This window comes from Columba livia, chromosome 2 (assembly GCF_036013475.1).
Source record: "Columba livia isolate bColLiv1 breed racing homer chromosome 2, bColLiv1.pat.W.v2, whole genome shotgun sequence".
NCBI lineage: Eukaryota > Metazoa > Chordata > Aves > Columbiformes > Columbidae > Columba > Columba livia.
The window spans coordinates 66,103,414-66,125,720 of NC_088603.1; the positions used below are offsets into that span (position 1 = coordinate 66,103,414).

The 22,307-nt window shown below is 39.1% G+C and overlaps 1 protein-coding gene across 5 annotated transcripts in view; it reads right to left on the reverse strand.

Annotated features, from left to right (window-relative positions):
• Positions 1-4,231: 4,231 nt before the first annotated feature.
• The window catches only part of E2F3 (E2F transcription factor 3), a 43,058-nt gene continuing 24,982 nt past the window's right edge, over positions 4,232-22,307 (reverse strand). For 3 of the 5 annotated variants that reach the window (XM_065055198.1, XM_065055200.1, XM_065055201.1), the window contains exons 2-7: positions 16,140-16,251; positions 13,495-13,714; positions 12,762-12,920; positions 10,025-10,139; positions 7,170-7,305; positions 4,232-6,494 (exon numbers count right to left, since the gene is read on the reverse strand). In XM_065055198.1, coding sequence (XP_064911270.1) covers positions 6,229-6,494; positions 7,170-7,305; positions 10,025-10,139; positions 12,762-12,920; positions 13,495-13,714; positions 16,140-16,251 — 1,008 coding nt within the window. In that variant the 3' untranslated portion in view covers positions 4,232-6,228. Of the gene's footprint in view, positions 6,495-7,169; positions 7,309-10,024; positions 10,140-12,761; positions 12,921-13,494; positions 13,715-16,139; positions 16,252-22,307 lie in introns of all 5 variants that reach the window. The other 2 variants (XM_065055196.1, XM_065055199.1) reach the window with 1 other exon arrangement.

Here is a 22,307-nt window from a genome sequence, read left to right on the forward strand (position 1 = left end):
GCTGCTGCCGTTACCCCGGGAACATCAAATGCTGCGAGGCTGAAGGGGAAGTCGTGGGGCCGAAAATGGGATTTCCTCCAGCAGTGCACGGTGTCGGCGTTTGAAATGCAAATAACCAGCGGCAGGGCATCTGCTCGGCACCGGGGCCGCACGTCCTCTCCTCGAGTTTCCCAAATCCTTGGAGATTCGCCTTTATTTTAATTGAAAATTAGGTCCAGCAATACGTATCCAGTTAAAGCAGTTGGATTCTGATATATCTGGTCCAAAGGAATGATGAACTATTTATTCCTGTTATGGCCACAAAACTTTTTTATTTTTAATAATTAATTTCATCAAAATACAATGCTAGTAGCAACTTTTCTGCTTAGTCTGGAAGACATTGGTAAAAATATTTAATATTAGATGGCTAAAGTTTCTGGCATTGTTTTCCTCCAGTTTAGGGCTAGTAGCAACTTTTCTGATTTATATTTTGGAAAACATTAGTCTGGATGTTTAAACTTGGATGGCTAGAGCTAGGGCTCTAAGCAGACAGGTTGCTGAGTGTATAGCGTCATTGTTGATCAAAGTGCTGTAGAAGGTGAGCATAATGTTATTGCTTTGTTTTTAACATACACAGTTACAGTTTTAATATACACCTAAAAAGATTATTTATATTGTATCTTTAACATATTTAGAGTATAAAAATCACCCTTTCATTTTGCACATTAAGTTACTGTCTTTAAAAGGTGCCTCTGGAATAATTATTTTATCCTCCAGGTAGCATATTATAGTCTCGCTCAAACTGGAGGGAAAGTGAATGAAAGCCCTGAGTGTATTTCATAATAGGCCTATTGGTCTGCTAGCAGATAAAACTTGGCAACTTCTGCCTATGGATATCACTTCCCCTTCCTTTCCTTTTTCTTAAAAACTGGTGCTTATTTTATGTCACGGTTATCTGACAATGTTCACAGAAAGATGGGGGAAAAAAAAAAGGATAAGAATGAGAACAAAGTAACAGAAGAGGTTTGAAGAGGAGCGTTTGGACAGAAAGAAACAAGTACTTCGTTTAAATCAGTCTTTAAGAACAAATCATTTTAGGCAGGAGTAAGCACTATTAATATCACCCTGGCCTCATGATAGAGTCGTTGTTACAGCTTAAGACACATTTGCTTTGTGATTGGTCTTTTTTTAAGCACACAAGTGCTTTTTACAGAGATTCACAGTGAGGCACTGAGTGATGTGTAATTCATTATTTTTGCAGCATTTTTAACCCAGAAGAGAATGAAGGAATTTTCAAATCAGCAGTTGCATTAATCTAGTTCAGACATCCTCCTTCATAGTACAGTGTAAGTAGTCCTTAGTTTGTCAATAAGTAGTTATATATATATTACCATCAGTATTTTAACTGCTTCCTGATAAGGTTAGCAATTCTCTTCCTTTTCCGTTTCCTGTACTCAGTTTGCAGTCCTTTAATTAAACTTCTGTCTTCTGGGAGCACTGTACTTTACAACCCCACAGTTATCTTGACTAGCCAAGTGTCATCTCTCTGGTTAAACAAATGGGGCAGACATCAGTGCTGGTTTATGGTTGACTAAAAGAGCAAAGCACAGAGGGGCTGCAAGACATCTCCAAAAATCTCCAGGTGGCCAGGATTGACAAAACAGTACTCATTAAGAGGAGGCAGCGAGGACCAACAGCAGCTCCCAGGCAGGAATAACCCATGAGTCCCATGCCTGGTGATTGGTTTCAGCATGATCCAGCAGAGTCCTTACTTTGTCCCGCTGCCAAGAATTCATAATATCAAGAAGCACTTGTGCCAGCACAGTCCTATTCAGTCCTAGGTTGTAGCCACAACATGGTAGTGTACCCTTTAAGTGCTTTCGAAGCTCACAAGTCTAAATTGCTTTGTAGCATATTCATAATAACAAATAAAGCTGTACACAGACTGCTGGTAGTGCAGCAGGTAGCATGGGAAATAGGTGATTCCCCACTGCCTCTTGACTACAGGGAAAAAGCTTATCTGTGCTCACCTGGGCAAACTGGGCAGTACAAGTGCCAGTACTGGCCTTCTATGTACTGGCAATATACATGCTCCAGTTCCTTGAATGTCCAGGGAATGAGTTTCCAAGTTGCCTGCTCACCTTACTTCCTACTCTTCAGGGGTGGTAAACTCGAAGACACCAGACTCAGGCTGGCTTACCATCTTCAGTCATTACAGGTTTTGCAGGAGTAGGTAGTTGGAAGATATAAAACCTACTAGGAAAATAAAATACAAATCTCAGATATAGCTTATGGCTGGTAGAAGACCCATCCTTAGTTATTTTAGAGCATCTCAACTAACATTGTTAGGGAAGGGAAACAGCCAGGGAAGTGAGGGCCCAATTTTTACATTACAAGCTTATTTTCTGATAATTAACATGCAGTTCTGGGTGGAAAAGCAAGTGGGAAGGCATGCAGGGAAAAAATTGAGAGTCCTAAGCTTGCATACAAGAAATTAGATTTCTTCTTCTACTCCTGCTGTATAGGAGAACCTGACTGGTCATTTCTCAGCAACATTCAGTGCCATTAAGAAATGATAACAACCTGTTTTCTGTTAGATATGACACTTTCTCTCTGTTAAGTTTTAGAAAGAAACAAGTGGGTAAAGAAACTCACATGTGTAATAAAGGCAAAACATTCAGCTGATCTTTGCTTAGCTGTAGTATCCAGGCAGATCTTGCTTCAGCAAGAAAAGCACAATGAGGAGATGAGTTCTACTTGTTTATGCCTTTGTTGATATCACTCAATTGACTATGCTATACAGGCTCTTGGTTCACTTAGTCTTGAGAATTGTTAGCTCCAGGAACACTAATGGCACTGTGCATTAACTATGTTACATACAGACAAAAATTATAACATCCTGCTAAATTGGGTGCTTCTAAATGTGTAGCAATCTCATGTTACAAAAAGTACCTTACAAATCTTTCATTCTTTCTACAACAAAAATGGCCATGTCTGTATCAAGACAAAGGTGTAATTTACTCCTCTTTCAGGTATAAGCCAAAAACAGTACAAAGGGATGGTGTCTGTCATTTTTTTTTTTAAGTTCCTCTCCTAAGTGTAAAGGAGTGCATAGTTGTTGCCTATCATTCAGGCTGGTTTTGATAGATTTCTCAATCCTTTTCCATCTGCTGGCAGCCAAGGAATGCAGCACATACAGGCCCAAATAAAACCTCCCTGAAACTAGTATTTGTACACTGAATAATGGTGAGGTACACTGTGCGAGCTCAGGAGAGCAGAATTAAGTAGTTCAACTGGCTGTTGGTTTTTTTTTTCTCCTCTGCAACTCAGAATATCCCAATTTCACAAAGCAGATAGAGAAAGCAAAAGGAAAAGGAGAGAAATTTACATGAAAACTGGCAGTCAGTAGCAGATTCTAGGGGCAAATAAAATGCTTATGGCAGCTAGAGAACAGAGAGACTGAGAACAGGCTAGGGAGCTAGGAGGACAGAAAGAAGACACTGTCATCTCTGCTTCAAAGGGACATCAGAGAACACAGTCCTCTAGCCCTCCTTTATTTATTGGGAAAGACTAGTGACAGGTGCATGAAGAGATAAAACAGCCTTCTTGTGTGCAGGGAAAATGACAAGACACATATGACAAGACACATATGACTTGCTCAGAAATGTAACATTTAAGCAAACAACCATATTACCACAATTTTATTATCCTGATAGTTTTCACTTTCAGTAACTGATGACTGTGCATCTAGAAAGGTGCTGCACCAAGACCAGAAAGGGAGTACAAGTTTGTAAATGCCCATCTGGTGCAAGAGACTATTGAAGATAACATGAGTAAACAGAACTCCTTTTCAAAGCTACTATTAGGAGACCTCTGGAGAAGCATCAGTAAGGTTGAACAGATCCTCAGCAATTGCTTTCATGTCATTTAATCCTAGAATAACCCAGCTTCTGTGAAGTTTGCAATAAGTCTGCTCATCATTCATATGGAGGGGGCATAAATGAAAATGTATGCATCCCAACCTCTAGATCTACTATGTCTCTTTACATGTGCTTTTTATTCTTGCTTCACTCTGACTTAAAAAAAAAAAACCCACTGAACTTATTGTTAGCATAATAAAAAAATGGCATTGAAACATATCTGGTATCAAATGAGTCTAAGTGCTACTAATGAAAATGATAACAGCTAGGTTGCAGGAATCAGCATGACAGGCACCAAAAGTAAGAAAAATTTAAATAGCCATATACAAATCTAAACTCTTTAAAAAATCTGTTTTATTGATTCATTACCATACAAAATTTATCCAAATTACATCCATCTGAAGTGGTAAGATCAAAGCTAGGGAACAGGTCATCCTTTAATAAATCTATTTACAAAACTCACCATAAGAGCTTTTTTTGTTGTTTTTGTTGTTTGTTTTTTTACAGTATTTTACAGAGGTGTTTTTTTTTTTAAACTAGCATACAATGCAAAGCTGAATTAGATTAGTATTTTGCTCACACACATTGGGACAAGTGTTTAATTTGTACAAAAAAAAAGGTGGTCTGCTTTCGTCTATGTTCTCTTCCCCCACAAAAGTGCCCCTTTGTCTCACAAATCTTCATGCTCACAAAACTTTTACTTTCCTCTTCCACAAGATGAAAACTTTAAATACTACAATTTTATTTACAGATCCACATCTAAAAAAAACTCTTAAAAAATTACAAACCAGTTAGAAAATATTCTGGCAGTGTTTACAAATTAATTCTATTGTACAAAACTGCTAGATAACTAAAGTGTGAGTTGAGAACATCAACTTAAATACAACTGCTGAATCTATGCACACATTTGTACATATAAACACACACTTAACACTGTTTAACAGTTCTTTATGTGTTGCCCTTTATACATTTGTTATATTCCAAAACTCACACAGTCATACAGTTTTTTTATTAGTACTGTGACTTCTTGCCTTTTCATGTGTGAGCTTTCATAGCAGCAACTCAATGGTACCAGAAAACCTACATACATAATATTCTACTACAGTACAAATAGTACTAATTTTCTGAGTATGACAGAGAAGCACAACAGTAATGCAAACAAAAGGTTTATATGGGCATCATCTAATCAACATTTCATTAAGTTAGCCCAGAACATGGCAACATATTTTACACTAAAAAAAAGTTATTTAAGACTTCTTAGAATTCCTCTCACGTTCAAAAAATAAATATTGGTACTATACTATACTACCAAAGATCTTCAAAAAATAAATGCAATTCAGTTGATGTGGTACTTACAGCTATGTACTTTGGAAAATAATTAGTTCCATTTTGCTGGCGAAGAGAATTATAAAAAGCTGTAAGCAGAGGAAGCAAACCCACTGAGATAAATATGATATATTGAACAAAGCTTGGCATAAGTGTTTTCCATAGAGGGAAAAACCCACAGTGCATCTCTAGTAGGCACTTAACACAAAGCCCCACTTAGTACCACAAAAAGTCATGTACCAGTTCTAATGCACACTGGGGGCAGTAAAATTGAACTGTGCATCTTCGTTCTAGTTTAAAAAAACAATCCACAAAAACTACTTTCACACACACACACAAGCATTTTTAAAAATCTGTGATTACTACGAGAAGTGGCAGAACTTTATACTTTTCAATATTTGCAATATACACTACATTTACAGTGTATTTTTTTATTAAAAGCTTTAAGGACATAAGTATTTGACCTCACAATGAGACATTTACACAGCTCAAAATGAGCATGACAGCAATTTAAACATTCCCACAAGTAGCTGAAGAATCCCATTTCACACATTTGCATTACTTCATATTTATGATTCACCGCAGGTACAACCCATGTTGTGACACTCAAAAGACATGCATTCTCTGCAGAAGGCACGACCTGAAATACTATTATAAAATGGTTATTTAGGACTAAACCGGTTCACGGAGCCCTTCTCCATAAGCCCACTTGTCACAGTAAGCAGAGACTGGGGGAGTGTGAAGACAAAACATTTTATGGTCACCAGCTTGTACTTGCTGACTCAACAAGGTGCTGGAGCTCAGGATCAAGGAGAAGGCCTTGCTGTTAACGCCTTCACTTGTTCTTTATAGTATTTTAGCGAGTATTTCATTAAAATATCAGCACTGTTTGAGAGCCTAGTTTATTAAATAATGCTCTTCTATAGTAAGTAGGGGACAAATCTGATGGCAGGTTTTTCAATTCCATTAAAAACGATTTAGATAGGGACAGCATTTAAGAGAATCAGCTGTATATAAATTCATCCACCAGTGAAGGAAGCTTCTCTAAATCATAAGCATCAAAGAGGTCACTGATGCCTTCTTCATCCCCAAGGCTCAGCAAATAATCTTCCTGAAGCAGAGGAGGCAGCAAATTCACAAACGGTCCTTCCAAGTTTGAGGGAATTTGGTCCTCGGTCTGTTGGAGAAGGTTGGCTGGAGAAGCCAGTGGAGAGATTGTTGCCATATTTACTGAGCAGTCACCTTGTCCTGAGTTAGCAGAAGCCACTTCTGTTAGAGGAGGGAGAGAAAAAACAGATGGCACAATTAATCTAACTCAAAATGTTAGACACAGATCAAACAAAGTAACCACTGCATAAGGAGCCTTTCAAAGTTTCATTTCAACAAAAAATGGCCTCTGTGTAGTTTCCAGCTTGATTTTCATACATTACAAAGGGCTTCTCAAAAATACTCTTGTTGCTATCGCCACTGACTTTTCTACTAAAAATTATTTCACAATGTTTAAAAAACTACTGGGGCAAAAAAGACAGATCAAGATATGCCCATTTTTCTGTGGAATTCATAGTCAAAGTAAAAACTTTCTAGGCAACAGATGTCGTCAGTGACCCTGTGTAGCTGCATATACCCATATGCAGAGATTTCTGCCTCTTGTGTTCAGGTGAATCTTTGCTGCTACTGTCCTATTTGAAAACACAAAAGGAACAAAATTGTTTATTCAATACTGCATAAGCTTTAGTTACATATGATATGCAACTAGGAAACTTATTTTAAACAACTGATGTAGAGGAAAACATGTTTTCCCCTATACACACTAGAAAGCCACAGTGGAAAATGGAAAATAAAAGAATAAAGCCATAAAATAAGAGCTGGATATCTGAAGTTCAAAATGAAATCTTGAATGAGAGCATGAAGGAAGGCCATTAGCATTACGAAGAAAAAAATTACCTTTGGAAATGGTTTTGGAAATATTTCCATTGTGGTCCTGACTATAGGCTTTCATGGGACTGAGGGCATCATTTTCCTCTGGGCACAGATAAACTTCAATAGGTCCTTGAGTACTAGATAAATGGATCAATGCACTCTGCTAACAAAACACATGTCAGCAAGATGTTACACCAATGAACACAACAGAATACTGCTGATACAGAGTAAGTTCTTTTCTAGAGGTGTGAGTGTTTAAATACATTTTTTACTAATCAAAAGAACCTGAGATCTCCCCTGCCCTTTTTTTTGAAGCTGTGAAAGGCTTGGCTGATGTGTCTTGTAGACTGGCTGAAAACATAAAAGCTTTTCCCACTGTCTGTAGGGCACAAATCTCAGAAGCCCCTCATTTTATGTGTTGTATCATAGCCAGAGAGGTATAAAGGATTGAACTAACATTTTCTTACAAGCACAATAACCTGGAGCATTCTGATGGAATGGAATTATGGGATGCAAGTCACAGGTTTTGTTGTTATTCATAACAATATTAGACATATTTGTGTAAATGTTTCTGCTTTAAAAGAATGCCAAAATGTCCTTCTCACTCACCCAAAAACATTTCAGCACGAACTCACGCTGAATTCAAACAGCTGTATGTAAATTCCCATGTGTATCAGGGAAGTTTTTCCAAATAACAAAGAAAATACATATTATTGTCTTCACTCAAACTTGCTTATGTAAGTCCTTCTGCCCCCTCAAGGCAGCAGCAATAATTTTGATGGTGTTTCTGAATAACAGGAACTTTTAATTAACCTCAAGAAATAATCTGTTTTTAACCTTCACACTACTGATGCAATACAGCAAGATGACACATACAGACAGAAAATCTGCAAAGCTGCTCTTAGTGTTATGATGGAAAATCATAAATGACCCTGGTTATAAATAAACCTGCTCCAGCTGTATTGCATTAATAGTTTTAAAAGGCATGAATACAGGCATTACCTACCTCTTTGCAGACTTCTTTCAAACACATTTTATTGTGCCCTGTTCTGACTTTTATGTAGCACAATAGTGTTTACAAATATGAAGAACAACTACTGAACAGGGATAGCCCAGGGCACAGGAAACAGGAGTACTTAGGAAAGAAAGCTACAGATAATTAGAAAAAAGCAGATGGGAAGAGCAGGATTTGGGGAAGGTACTGTTGAGTGACTGAGATATGCTAAAAAGACACTGAACTGCAACTGAAAATGCAGGAAAGAAACAGGACTTCTACTGCTGAAGCTGAAAATTAAATGAGTAAGTTTGGTATAGGGGATAAGGAAGGTCTAGGCACTAGTTTGAACAGTCATGTGCATTGCCCTCTACCCACCCGATTTCACTGAATTAAAAACCAAAGCATAGTGCCTAAGGTAAAGCAACAGGAAAGCAAGCAATGATAACAGCATATATTTATGGACACTGATAAAAGATATCCCTTCCTCACTGCAGCAAAATGATTTATTCTTACAAAACCTGCACCAAGGTTCAAAGGGGAAATGGGCCACTTGATTAAGTGAAGAATGATCTTAGGAAAAGAAGTGACAGGGAATCTGGAGTCTGCTCCTGCCCACCTGACAGCAGGTAGCCCTGGGCTCAGTGGAACCAGCCCCAACAAGAGTGATGAAGGAATAATGTGGAGTATGAAAGCCTGCCCAGGAGGTTTGTGTTAGCTCTGTCCCTAATTGCTCCTTGAGAGAGGAAATCAGGTACACTTTTTAAATCTCTGAAGCACTGGCTTGTGCAAATTATTTATGTTCGCCTGATACACTTGGATCTGTTGTAGCAACTGGGAACTGTAAAGCAGCTCACTTGTACCATCACGAGATAAAAATCCCAGGAACAGCTGAACCATGTGGTTTTTGAACCAGGGGAGAAGTGAAGAACAGTAAAGCTACTCCCTAAGGATAACTTCAAAGGAAAGCCACTCAAAGCATTTTTCTCTGTAATTGTGACATAAGTTAAAGAAGCAGCTAAGTTACCTGAGACACCTACCTGAGATAAGGAAACGAAACAAAAAGAGGGTGAAGGAATGAGAGCCAGACATCTCATACACAAAAGCTAGCACTCAGAGAGAGACTGTGCCTTGAGTAGCAAGGGGCAACAGAGGAGGGACACAGATGAACACAGACAACTTCAGAAATAGAAGTACTCATAATAAAATATGAAGGGAATTCCCCATCCCCTATGGACTTCAGAAGGGCAAACTAAAAGCGCACTAGCAGAATGTACGAAGTTTTACATATATATGTACAATCAGTGTCAATGAGGCAAAGAAGATGACAGGAGAAGGAAGGGTGAGAATGGATTCCAGGAGTAAAACACAGGTTTCTACAATAACTTTAATACTTGAGCAAAGAAAATCCTCCATGAAAACACATGTCTCAATAAATTAGGATATCAGTAATAGGAGTCATCAGGATGCTTAAAGCATTGAGTTATCCATGAACTTTATGACAAAAACTACATAAAGCTAAAAAAATGAAGAGCTGAGTATTTTAAGAGAAAGATTTTACATGGTTTCTAATGGGAAATTTCAACTGTCAAAGAAGAGCTGTCCTTTACATGTATGACAAAAGAGGATAGTGTGGATTACTCTGAAGTACTGCTAGAATTGAGAGAAAAGTAACAAATAATTATTGCCCTGTGAAAATTGATTTTTAAATTTTCTCTTTCCTTTAAAAAACTCTCTAAAGTTCATAAGACAGATAAATATAGGACTGTATGCCAATATAATCCTACTTGGGCATCAGTTTACCACAGTAAGACTCAACAACACACTTGCTTCATCTATAGAAAAATCGTATATAACCTGGAAGGAAAAGCCAGGCTCTCCTTACCTCCACTGGGTCAGGCACTTCAAGTCTTGTTTCTGGAGGAGCTTTCACAACTATAACAGTTTGGTCTTTAAGGCCACTAATTTTTCGAATATCTTGATATGTCACATAAGCTAATGTAATCGCTGTCAAGGACTTCTCCAACTCAGGTTACAATATATTCAGACAATCAGAAGAGGCAGATGTCTTTGAATTATTTTTCCATTTTCTCATGGCTATGTTGCTCTTAGCCCAAAGTTTCCCATTCTCTACACTGGTTGCGATTGCAGTGAAACTGTGTGAGAATTTGCCTTTGATCTCAGAGCTGGGACCGCTACTAAGTGACAAACAGGATTCTCCGTGCTGAGTCCTCCTATTCTTCTTTACATGCATAGGGCTACATAAGCTAAAGCTCAACAACTCGCCATCACTCACGGACTGCAGGAAGAAATGTTTTTAGACACTTGCAATCAAAATGCAAAGAACTGAAATCCTAGAAAAAGTGTAAAAGGAATTTACAGATGAATATTATTTCCAGTATAACATCATAAATACAACAATAATTTCAGGGTTTGTAAACTTTTATATATTCATATATGTATATTTTAATTTATATTATATAAAATAATATAAAACCTGTTTAAGCAACTACTTTAAACAGCATTGCAGAAAGTTGATTTCTGTATAAGCACAGAATGAAGATGAATATTTTGCTGTTCAACCTGAATCTGTCTAAATCAACACGTGTGTTTTGGTGGGTTATTGCACAGTGGTGTTTCACGTACTGACCTGCATAACCAAGGTGTCACAGAGCTTGTGGTCATGACCTGCAAAACAGCCACGATTGCATGCAAATGGCTCCAGCTCTCTAGTTTTGTCATCTGTGAGCTAACTAGCATAATATTAATGCCATACAAATAAAGAGCCTAATTTATTATTATACCTTATTCTATATTATTATACTCTTGGGAGGATATAAATGTGAACAATTTTGGTAAACGTCTACTGTTACCACACAGTAAAACAAACTGCCCAAGCTCAAAATGCCAATACAAAGAACATATGACTTGGACAAAATGCAAAGTAACAAGTCGGGGGCAAAATGACAGGTCAGCTTTCAGGCAAATAGCTTTTATCAAGGCTTCTACCACTCCTTTAGTGAGGTTTAGTAAGGTTTGCAGAGTGCCAATTACAGCAACAGCAGCTGTCATGGTACCAACCAAGGAAAGGATTGCATGGTTTTCAAATAAAACAACATTCTTCATTGCTGTAGCTGAAGGCTCCCTGCATTAATGCTGGGCATATTTCAAAACGTTCAAGGTAGCAATCAGTTACTATCTGATTCTATTTAAGGGAAAGGAGGAAGCACACAACTGGGGCACAAACAATGTTTTGGCACTACCTAATCATGAGGGAAAAGAAAAACATTTTCAAAAGCAGAAGCTTTGCCTTCAGAGGCGAAGCAAAAGAAGAAAGAGGCTTCTCAGTTCTGTGAGTGTTGAGTGGGTCACCTCATGTCAGACTTCAGTGAGGTGAGTGAAACACCACACTGGGATGGATTCAGATTCATCCCCAGGCTTCACACTTCTAGATTCCTTCCTCAGTAATCACCAGTACTTGCTGTCACGGAAGGATTTGAGGAATATACTCTGCTAAATCCAAAAACATGAGGCCAACACGATGCTAATGCTGATCCCTCCTCACCCATATCCCCATAGGAGCCAGCAACAGCAGGGCTGGGATCTCCACCACAGCACTAGAAAAACAGAATTGTCATGCTCAGTTTTGCTTTGCTTAAAATCTCTTCGTGGATCAAGGCAGCACTGATCCTACTTCCTATGCCACTCAGGGGTCTTGCTTTAACACACATTTTGAAATGCAAGCAAACTCAAAAGACAATATTGACACAGTTCACACTACTTTTTGCTGACACTCCCATAGTTATTTCCTATCCTTCAAAACAAGTCCTCCTTATTCGATGCTCTTTAAGAATTACTTACTATTTAAAGTAACAGAAGTTTTCACATCGGCATTTTATAAAATGCTTTCTTCTGTTGCTAATAGGTAGGAAATCCAGTGAAAATGGGAACTGGTTACTTACAAGGAGTAGTAGCAGCAAAAATACCACACGTCATATGAACCTTATGCAATTGAGTGTTGTTACATTAAATAATTTGAGAGCTCATAAAACCTTTATCTGTGATATTCTATTATACATTCCCTAACCAGAGAAATCTAAAAATTTGTTGCAAGTTTCAGAGTAAACTGACTCCAAAATTAATTTTCCTCTGGGTATCTATAATTTATATATGCATCACTTTAATGTAAAAAAAAAAAAAAAAAAAAAAAAAAAGTACGTACACAATTCTTTGTTACCTTAGCAAAGACTTTGTCTGCTTGCCTTTATGTTCTCCGCAGACATAAAAATGGGGTTTGCTCTGGGGTCAAAATAGTTGAAAAAGCAGAGAGTTTAAGATGTTGTCACTCATTAACCACCTGAATTCTTGGTTCTACTCTATGTGAACATGGATGCTAGTGGGCTCCTTCACACACCACCTTCTTTTTTTTTGTTTTTGACATTCCAGAAGCATTACAGGTGCAAGTAGCTTAAGTAACTTCTACGTAGAACTATGTTAAAACCCATTATCCAGCTTCTGGAAATTTCTGACACTTCATATCACATTACTTAGAGAAATTCTCCTAATATTATGAGGCACAGCAAGGAGCCTGACCACCTTTGAGATTCTGGCAAAAAGGATATCTCTGATTCTCCGAGTCCTCTGTCAGTAGCTTGAGGTCCAGGGTGCAGTTTTGGATTAGCTCATCCAGTTTCTTCTCTTCCTGAGTCAGTTCGGTCACCTCCTTCGTGAGGCCTTGACGCTGTGCCAGCATGCCACCATCCTCTGATAGGCTGCAGCCCCTACGCGTACAGAGGAGGAAGATGCTCTTTCAGCATTTGTAAAACTAGACACCGTGCTATGGGAAAGGGAAGAGGCAGGCTTTTACAGAGCAGATCAAGTCCTCAGCTCCTTCTCCCTAAACCTGCCCATAGCAAGTCACCATAAACTAAGTTTTCCAGAAAAAAAAGCATCTTTTTATCATGACAACACATTTTGGATCTACCACCAAAATAGAGAAGATGAACATTTCTAAGTTCTTCCAAAATTTTGTTTGTAATTCCCCTTCTGACCACACCCTGGAAAAGACTGAGGAAGGCAGTAGGTAGCGATGTATACCTCAAAGCTTACTCCGCTTGCAAAAGAGTTAATCCAGTCTTCAGACAAAATGCTTGTTTCTAATTCCCCTGACAAATGCTGTTTATACACTGAAAACTTGTCTTAACAGAAGAAGAAAGCTTTATTGTGATAGAAGGCGTTTTGGATGATTGCTTGGAGCAAAGCGTCAGAATGGGGAAGGTGAAAGAAAAAAAAACACTGCTGCTCTGTGACAGTGAAATCAGCCAACAGGAATGGAAAAGGATAATGAATACTCACATCCACTGAATGTTGTTTTTGGATTTTTTCTTAATGAGATGGATGCCTTCCAGTACATTGGTGATATCATAAATCCTCCTTTTTTGTACCTTGAGGACCTCTGCCGCTCTATTCAAATCTAAGACCCCATCAGGAGACTGACTCAGCAACTGAATGAACTTCTTTGTAAGAAGGCCAAGTGATGTATCATACCGAGTCTTTTCTGAAGGAGACTTTGGAGCTTGGTAAGAAAAGGGAAAAAAACAAACAAACAAACAGACAAAAAAAACCACAAAATAGATAAATGAGAAAACTGATTTAGGTTCCAAAAGCAGGATACACATTACAAATATTTATTTCATTTTTACTGAAGAAACCTCTCAAACCTCTGCATTAAGACACAGTTTACCAGTGGGTATTTATTTGTATTTCAAGATGTACTTTTCCAAAAGTCACAGGTACATGAGCAAATATGTTCTTTTTTTTAATGCAAATATTTCCATTAGCCTGATGGATACATATAGCAATATTCTACTTAGGCTTTCACTATGTGATTTTTTTAACAGTATTTTTAGCATCTATTTATCCTGGCAGCAATACCAAAAATTCCCCTGACTTTCCTTCAATAGGCTGATAGCCAGCTTTCAGCAGGGTTTGATTTTCCCCTCTTGTAAGATAAGTGTTTCACATGCAATGAAGCAGGACTTAGGTGTACTTCAGTGGGTGAACACAATGACGGATTCCATCAGCGTCAGACTCCACGGCTTACAGAAAACTCAAGTGAATTAGAGGAGATTGACGCAAGATACAATTTACAATCATCATTTCTCCATAACCAAACAATGCTCAAACTGGGCAAGAGTATCCACTTATTTTAAATTAGAAGTCAGCAAACAGCTTGGATTTAACTAGACAACTCGCTGTTTTAACGCACAAAGGTAGCATCTATACACTTAATAGATGTACTTTTAAGAATTTTAATACATAGATTAGAACAATTTCTAATTCTAAACATTCAAGGCCTTCGTGTCAAGGAAAACAAGCCAGCCATTATTAGAAGTCTGCTAGGCTGGAACATCTCAAACCTTACATTTGCTTTAAGTATTATTATGCAGGATGGATCTTAGGCTGATCTGGTGGTCATTTGCATGTTTTCAAGGTTCACAATCCCTGCTTAATGGCAGAAATCAGTTAAAATTTAAATTCTACCTGAAAGCAAACCTTTAGACTACCCTGAAATGTTTTGAAGGATATGATGGCTTTTTAATAAAAAACAATTAATTGCTAGCTGGCAAAGAGAACCTGCTGTATCTCATTCTTTGGTAGATTCAGAGCCTGTCTGCACTGGGAAATGGAAGGAAATTCATATCAATTAGGTAACCTTGTGAATTTAGAACAGGGTGGGGTTTTTTTGTTTTTGTTTGTTTGTTTTTTGCTTTTATTTGGGATTTGGAAAAGAATAAGATCTGAGTGAGAAGGGCAAGAAGCTATTTGCCCCCCACCTAAAATGGCATGCACTCCTGATCACGCAGAAAGGAACAGCCCCATCACAGCAGCAGCATCCTATGCTCTGAATGGTAGTGAACTTCTGGGAGAATGCACTTCAATCTAAAATGGACTTAATTTATCTTAATGAAGTTTAGTTTAATTAAAACAACTGTAGTAGTTTAACTTGTCTGCTTTCAGTTCATATCTTCAGCTAATTTAACTTTTCCCATCTGCCTCAGTAGAAACAAGACCTAGTGAGGAGGGACAAGTACCCTTTCACATCTCTTGCTCTCCCTTCACTACCACTGCTGCCCCAGTCCTCCTTTTTCCCCCATTTCCCTCCCTCTGAAAGCCTAATTTTCCTGCTGAAATCCCCCAAACAAGATGGCAAGGCTACATCCCACAACTCCTGTTGCAAGAAACCTACTGCCCAAGGCAATACAGATGTGCAAAAATAAATACCTGCAGCAAATAAGCAGTGGCAGTAATAATCCAGCCATATTGCAGGGAGAGAAGGCAGCCCACAAAAAGCATTTAGCGTGCAATGCTACTGGGGCACAGCTACCATGCTGTGCAAACCCCTGCCTGGGGGATAGAGGCCTGACAATCATCTGCTGAAGCTTCAGCAGGGAAGGAGGAATGCTGGCCTGATTAGCCTTTCCTAATAACTGAGCATCTGAACACATCGTAATATCTTGATTCCTCAGCCTCCCCAGCTGCTAGAGCAATGAAGATGAAGGGAGTGGAGCATCTCCCTTATGAGGAAAGGTTGAGGGAGCTGGGTCTCTTTAGCTTGGAGGAGACTGAGGGGCGACCTCTTTAGTGTTTATAAATATGTAAAGGGTGAGTGTCACAAGGATGGAACCAGACTCTTCTCTGTGACAACCAATGATAGGACAAGGGGCAACGGATACAAACTGGAACACAGAAGGTTCCACTTAAATATGAGCAGCTTCTGCAACCCATCAGCAGCTCTGCACCAAAGCCACGCATGCTGTAAACACCTTGTGTGCTGCCTGGCTGCAGGGCTGAGTATCTTAACACATACATCCAGGTGAGGACAGTAATAAACACAGTTTTTTAGCTAGGTAACACAGCCTGTTGTATGGGTTCACTCCGATCTCCAGACAGTAAAATCAAAAACTCTGTGCCATACAGGGTATTAGAAGTTTCCTTACTTTTTGGGCTATCTGGACTTCTCGTTGCAGCTCTTCCTTTCCCCTTTGGAGTCTTTAGCCCTTCAGCAAGATACTGGTGGCCACTTTCGCCTAGCTCGAGCCTTCGTTTTGCCTGTTAAAAAAAAAAAAAAAAAAAAGTTGAGGTGTTTGGTTTTTTTTTAAACTGATGGATTGTTAGGAAGCGTATTTCACTTAATTGAACACGATACTGGGGTTCCAGGAAAGCCAGGCAGCAGTGAACTTTCCACAGCAAGGCTCTGTATCAGTACAGGTTCATACTCTGTATTCATCACAAGGGCATCTGGATATTTATAGGAATCCTAAGGTGGACTTCAATATTTCATTCTCTAAGACTAGGTTGATGGTTTTGTTTGGAAAATTCAGCCTTTTTTTTTTCATTTGAAACGCTAGATGATAGTCACCTGACCTGCTTCAGTTTAGTCTGGACCTTCTTAAAATATATATGAAAGATTGCTACCTCCACTTGAGTTGAGAACATTTCAGTTAAAAAAAAAAAAAAACAAACAGTCAATCACACAGGCATGCACCCATAAAAGTACATTTCTTTTGAAAAATTCCTTATAAGTTCGTGCACAGGTAGTACCAGTGCAAGTCTCATTTTTCCTTTGCCATTTGAAAGGATGGTTTTGAAAGGACCAGTAACTGCCACTACTATAAGCTTTTCTTCAATGAAATCGGAGACACTACATCAAGAGCAGCATTGGACAACTCTTCTCCTCTGCTTGTCAACAATTTTTGTCCTCATTGAATATACAACCACTACATCTATTTCACATTAACTAGCATGTTTGCATTAAAGCTGTTGCATTCAGCTCAAAGGAAGGATGTTTACATCTTGAAAAATAAAAATAAATCAATGACATTGTTAAACTATGCAACACACAGACAAACTGCAATGGAAACCACCGCCAATATGATTTTTGTTCCTTGACAGAAACACAATCTACTGTCTTTGGAAATAATTCTATACCCTGGCATGCTACTCAGGTTACTGAAATTAAATCGGGGGATACTTGTTATCCTAACAATAGAAAGAACATTACCTGGAAAGACACAGGAAAAAGAAGATAAAGAAGTTTTACATCTAATGAAGCTTAGCCCAACAACTTTTTCCAAAGAATGTTGTTTATGTAATTAGGTAGAATAATTCAGAGTATTTTATTTGCTTGCACTTTAGACTTGCCCCAAAGGGGTTGGATCATATTCTGCTCTTCAGTGAACCAAGATAAAATAATGCATTCTGCTATGGAGTTGTAGGCAGATATTTCTGTATTATGGATTTAGTTTATGCGTTTTACTTGGGGTCTGTGACCAACAGAAGGCTTTAAATAAATGAATATATATGCATTTATGTATGGATAGCTAACTAACATCTTTGTACTGGACTCTGAGTGCTAAAGCCACTCTTTTCTATATTTTGTAAAAAGGAGCAAGGCACTAATTCACCAATGACAGAGCAAAACTGAATTAACTGCACCTGCAGCTTCTGATGACATGAATACCTCTGCTCCTCTCCCTGAGAAATCAGCTCTGTAATCCAAGGACACAGACTTTAAAAAGGTCAACTGTTAACAACAGCATCCAGCTAATGTGTTTAGCCAATGTAATTGGATTAAATTATGATTACAGCTATTCCACAAGGAGAAATACATTTCGCACTTGTTCTAAGTAAGCGTTTTTCCACCCTGAGAACTGTAAGAGAAAAGGAAGGAGGGGTGAAAAGGGAACAATCCAGGGCGTGGGAAGACTAGGCTAAAGGGATACAATTAAAGATAAAAGAGAATCTCAAAACCAGGTGTGAGAAGGAGGAGGAATGCTAAAGACCTAAAATCCAGAGATTTGCAGCAGCTCCTCCATCAGAAGACAAACTCCGGTTTGGACTACACATCAAAACTTTGTCTCAACTTGTTTGCAAGACACAAACAATGGTATTTTGCCCCTGCTTCTGTGGTTAAACACTTACAACTTTCTCCTGTGAACTTCAAATAATCAGGATTGGTAGTGAGAGAACATAAATAGTGTCCTTTGGCTGTACCCAGCAGCACAAGCCCCTCCACGTGTGCTGGTGGGTGTCACAAAGAACACGATCTTGTGGGTCTCACCAGCTTGCCCCATACCCAGGGGCAGCACAGGAGTATTGACTGGCTTCTGGGAAAACACCAAACAGCAAAGACAGCACTATAAGATAGTTATTTTGTAGGGCGCGAAGCACACAGAAAACCAGAGAAAGATAGGGAGGAAAATATTTTAGAAGAATTTAAAAGATCTTGGTGGAGTCACTGAGGCAATTTTAGAGCAAACCCTGGGGAATGTTGAGTTTCTGGCCAGATGTTACATGTCACTCAGCAAATGCTTTCTTCCCCTTCCTGTTTTACAAACTTCATAACTGATAAAATGCAGCACTGAAGTGGTATATTCTCTCAATTTCTTCTTCCCTGACTTATAAACCAAGGATTTTCTAGTGCACTAGAGATTTTCCTTTGCACTAGAGATTCCAAGTGACTCTCAGTTTCTCTCTCTCATCTCCAAAATTATTCACAGTGCTTTCTGATATCAGACTTCCCTTGAGAAATCACAGGATCTGTGTTCAGCAATCAACAATCAGTTGATATTTGCATATTTGTTTCTGCAATATTTGCATAACTTGTTTCTGCTACTGTGCTACATTTATTGTTTGCAGTATTTGTACATGGTTTTCTACAAATTTTGTATTGTCTTTATTTACATTATGTGATCAATCACAGCATGCAGAATCTGCTGGGATCTGCTAAGAAATACAAAGCCAAAGGAACACCAGCACAAAGCATCCCAGTGACAGGGAAAGGTAGGAAGCATAGAGACAAAGAAACATGAAACTTTAGTGCAATATATGAAAGTCAGATTCCTCAGATAGATGGTGAAAGAATCATAAAGCACATTGGGCTATGAGACATGTAAAGTCACAAATTGATACATCCAGCAAGAGGCAGAAAAGTCACACGACAGCATCCTGTTGATCTGAACCAGACACCTATCTAGCCCCTTACTGGAGAGATAGAAAATTGTGGCATCAACTGGTCTTATTCAATTTTTTCTTCCAATACTATAAGCAATTCCTGACATAGATACAACTGTGGATCCACTGTTCAAGGCAGACCACTAAAAACAGGTGGCACCTCAACTCCTGTTTAGTTTGTCCTTTTAGCTTCAATTCCACCCCCCCCCCCCTTTTTTTAAAATAAAATAAAATAAACCCACATGGCTACAACAGTCAACATCGGAGCAAACTTGCAAGAATGTCTTCATAAGGACGTTTATCTCTATAGGAAAATAGTTTAAAAACTACTAGGATAAGCTAAGTATTTTCAAGTAGGCAGAATCTGATGCAATTCACTTTCAAATACCCAGTCTCAGAGTTTAACTTTCAATAACAGGTTGAAGGCACACTACAGAAGGCTGGAAAAAGAGCAAATGTAGCTTATTACAGATTGAAAAAAAGAGGTGGAAGAAGTGCAATCAGGAAATTACAGCCCATTCCCCTTAATGGACTGTTTTGACTTCACAGCTGCCTGGGTCTAACAGGTCGCTGCCACCACTGCTTCTGTGTCCTCCCTCCACCCCTGTGCTCTCCCTGCTCCTCTGGTGTGGGCAGCATCTGACCAATGGGTCCTCATCAGACCCTGCAGGGAGGTGGCTCAAGGGATCACAATCAGCAGAAACCTAACCCTCCTCCAAAACAGAAGTGAGGAGTTTTCTGCCAGGTTCTCTCTTGTGGGTGACTTATCTGCACCCAGAGCTGTGGAACACCCCTCGTGCCCCTTGCAGCATCAGCTTGGCATTGGAGTGGCTTTGCTTTCATGTCACAAAGCAACCTACTTCAGTTCTTGAGGAAAGAAACTGGCACCAATTAAAAAGAAAAAAAATAAAAAAGTGTTACCTTGTATGAGCTGAACAGAGTGCATTAGGCAACAGCCAGCACTGGGTTTTGTCAAGACAGAGAGGGAAGTGCCATGGTGGAGGATGGCCAGCATCGGTTTTTGAAAACTGCACAGAGTCCAACCAAAGCCTCATTTTTGATGAGGCTCGTATTTTTAAGTTTGAGGGAAGAAGCAATAAAACATCCTTTCATTCTTTCCAGTGATAGAATCATGGAGCATAACTTTGCCAAACTATGTGCATTAAAATTTTTCCTGCTAGATGTCTCCCTCAGCTTTATGACTGGGCACAAGACAGTTGCACTGTTTGCAAGAGACAGATCTAAGAAAAATTATGTTACCTGTGCTACCTTCTGAAAAACCTTTGTCTGAATTATTCCTGCACACCTTATGCTTTAGGAGATACATAAAATTTACCAGAAGGATGATCTGAGTTGGCCATATTCTATTTCCTCAAAATCTCAAATTTAAAAACGCTTGGAAAAGCACAGCTGGTACATTTTCAATATAAACATTAACAGCCAAACTCCATTTTAAACTGCAAGCGCCACAGCTCTTGGGGCCTGCCCAGGCTATGCATGTGCCACCTCCTGGGAGGTCTCGTCCAGGATGAGATGTATCTATGACCCCCACTCCCCTAGCAGGAATTCAGAGTATATGAGAGCAGCAGCAGCAGCCTGATTTAAATACTAAGGGACAAAAGTTGAACTCTGAATGAGAACGAAAGCAACTTGGGACAAAGCCTGCTGAGATGGGGACAGAAGATAAAATAATCTATTCCAAAAAACTGGCATGAGAGGCTGGAAAAGAAACTCCAGCTTAAGGTTGACTGGGCAGGAAAAATAGGAAGACTGGAAATGACCAAGCATAGCAAGGAATAAATTGTGTGTATTAAGTGATAGTTGACAGCAAACCAAGAAGCCAGAGAAATGTGCCATTGGGCTCAGCTGTGTCTCCATCCATGTCTCAGAGGGAGGACTAAGTTGAGCAAGTTAAGCCAGGGCAGATGACTAAGCCCAGCATAGTCTCTTGAAGATATCAAAATTGCTAGGGGCAGATAAAAAAACAGCTTTTCTCTGTGACACCACAATACTGATATTACTGGGGAGGGGATGCAACCCTGTGCAGGGAGCACAGATAAATTTTGGCTGCAGCAAGGAAGCCATAGCACAGACTCTTCAACAATCCCCAGATACTTTCCACAGGCTTTCCTCCATGTTTTCAAAATTAAGCAGCCACTTAAAAACACAATTTAAAAGCTGAGGTTCTGAGGCATGACCTCCAGAAAGCTGCAGAGTCAAGAAGAAAGCAAAACACCTTACATGAAAGCGTAAATTAAGCTGGAGCTTGATGAGGGAGGAATACAAGAGAAGCGGCAAAGAAAAATAGACACCTTGAGGTGAATGCACGGAAATATTCATACGCTAAGGAAATTCTTCCACTGAATGAGGTGATCCAGGTTGAGCCTTTTGAACATGCTCAACTGAACAAGCTCTGGTATGCAGAGAGCCCTAAGTGCCTGCCAGAGGGCTGTACCCAGCTGAGGGCATGGCAAACACTACGGCCAACACCAAGAGAGACCAAAAAATGGGGAGAGGTGCAGAGAGGAAGGTGGAGGAGCTCTCCGCAGGGAAGGGGTTGAGCTCTGCAGCTCAGCTCACAAGTGAGGAAACACTTGAGGTCAGAAAAAAGATGCAAGAGGACAAGCATAGTTCCTGTCTTTGGACTCCTAGTGAGAACTCTTTTCATACCTATTTCTGCTGAGAAATTAGGAGATAAATTTGCAGTCCAGACTCTTGAAGGGAGAGAGATTCCAGTATTCCATGAAGAAATATTTACCCCAGAGGTCTAAACACAGATACCAAAAGAATAGGAAGATAAAGAAAAAACTGGGAATTAAACTACTTGCACGTACAAGACAATAAACTAAGTATGTTCTTAAAAGGGGGGGTTCCACAAGTCCTCTCAACTCTTCTCAAAATATGACTTCTCTGTCAAAAGTATGCATGCCCCACCACCCTCCACAGAGGAACAATACCAGGAATCACACTTTAATGAAAACATGACCTCAAAATTAAGTTTTACGTGTAGCTCATTCATTAGACTGCTGTAAAAGCATATAAAAAAAGATACACAAACAAGAGTGTCTTGAAAATGAAATAAACTGTAAAACCAACAATGAGAAGAACAGGAGTCTGAAATATCACTGCTTACTAGTTAGGATTGTTAGTTC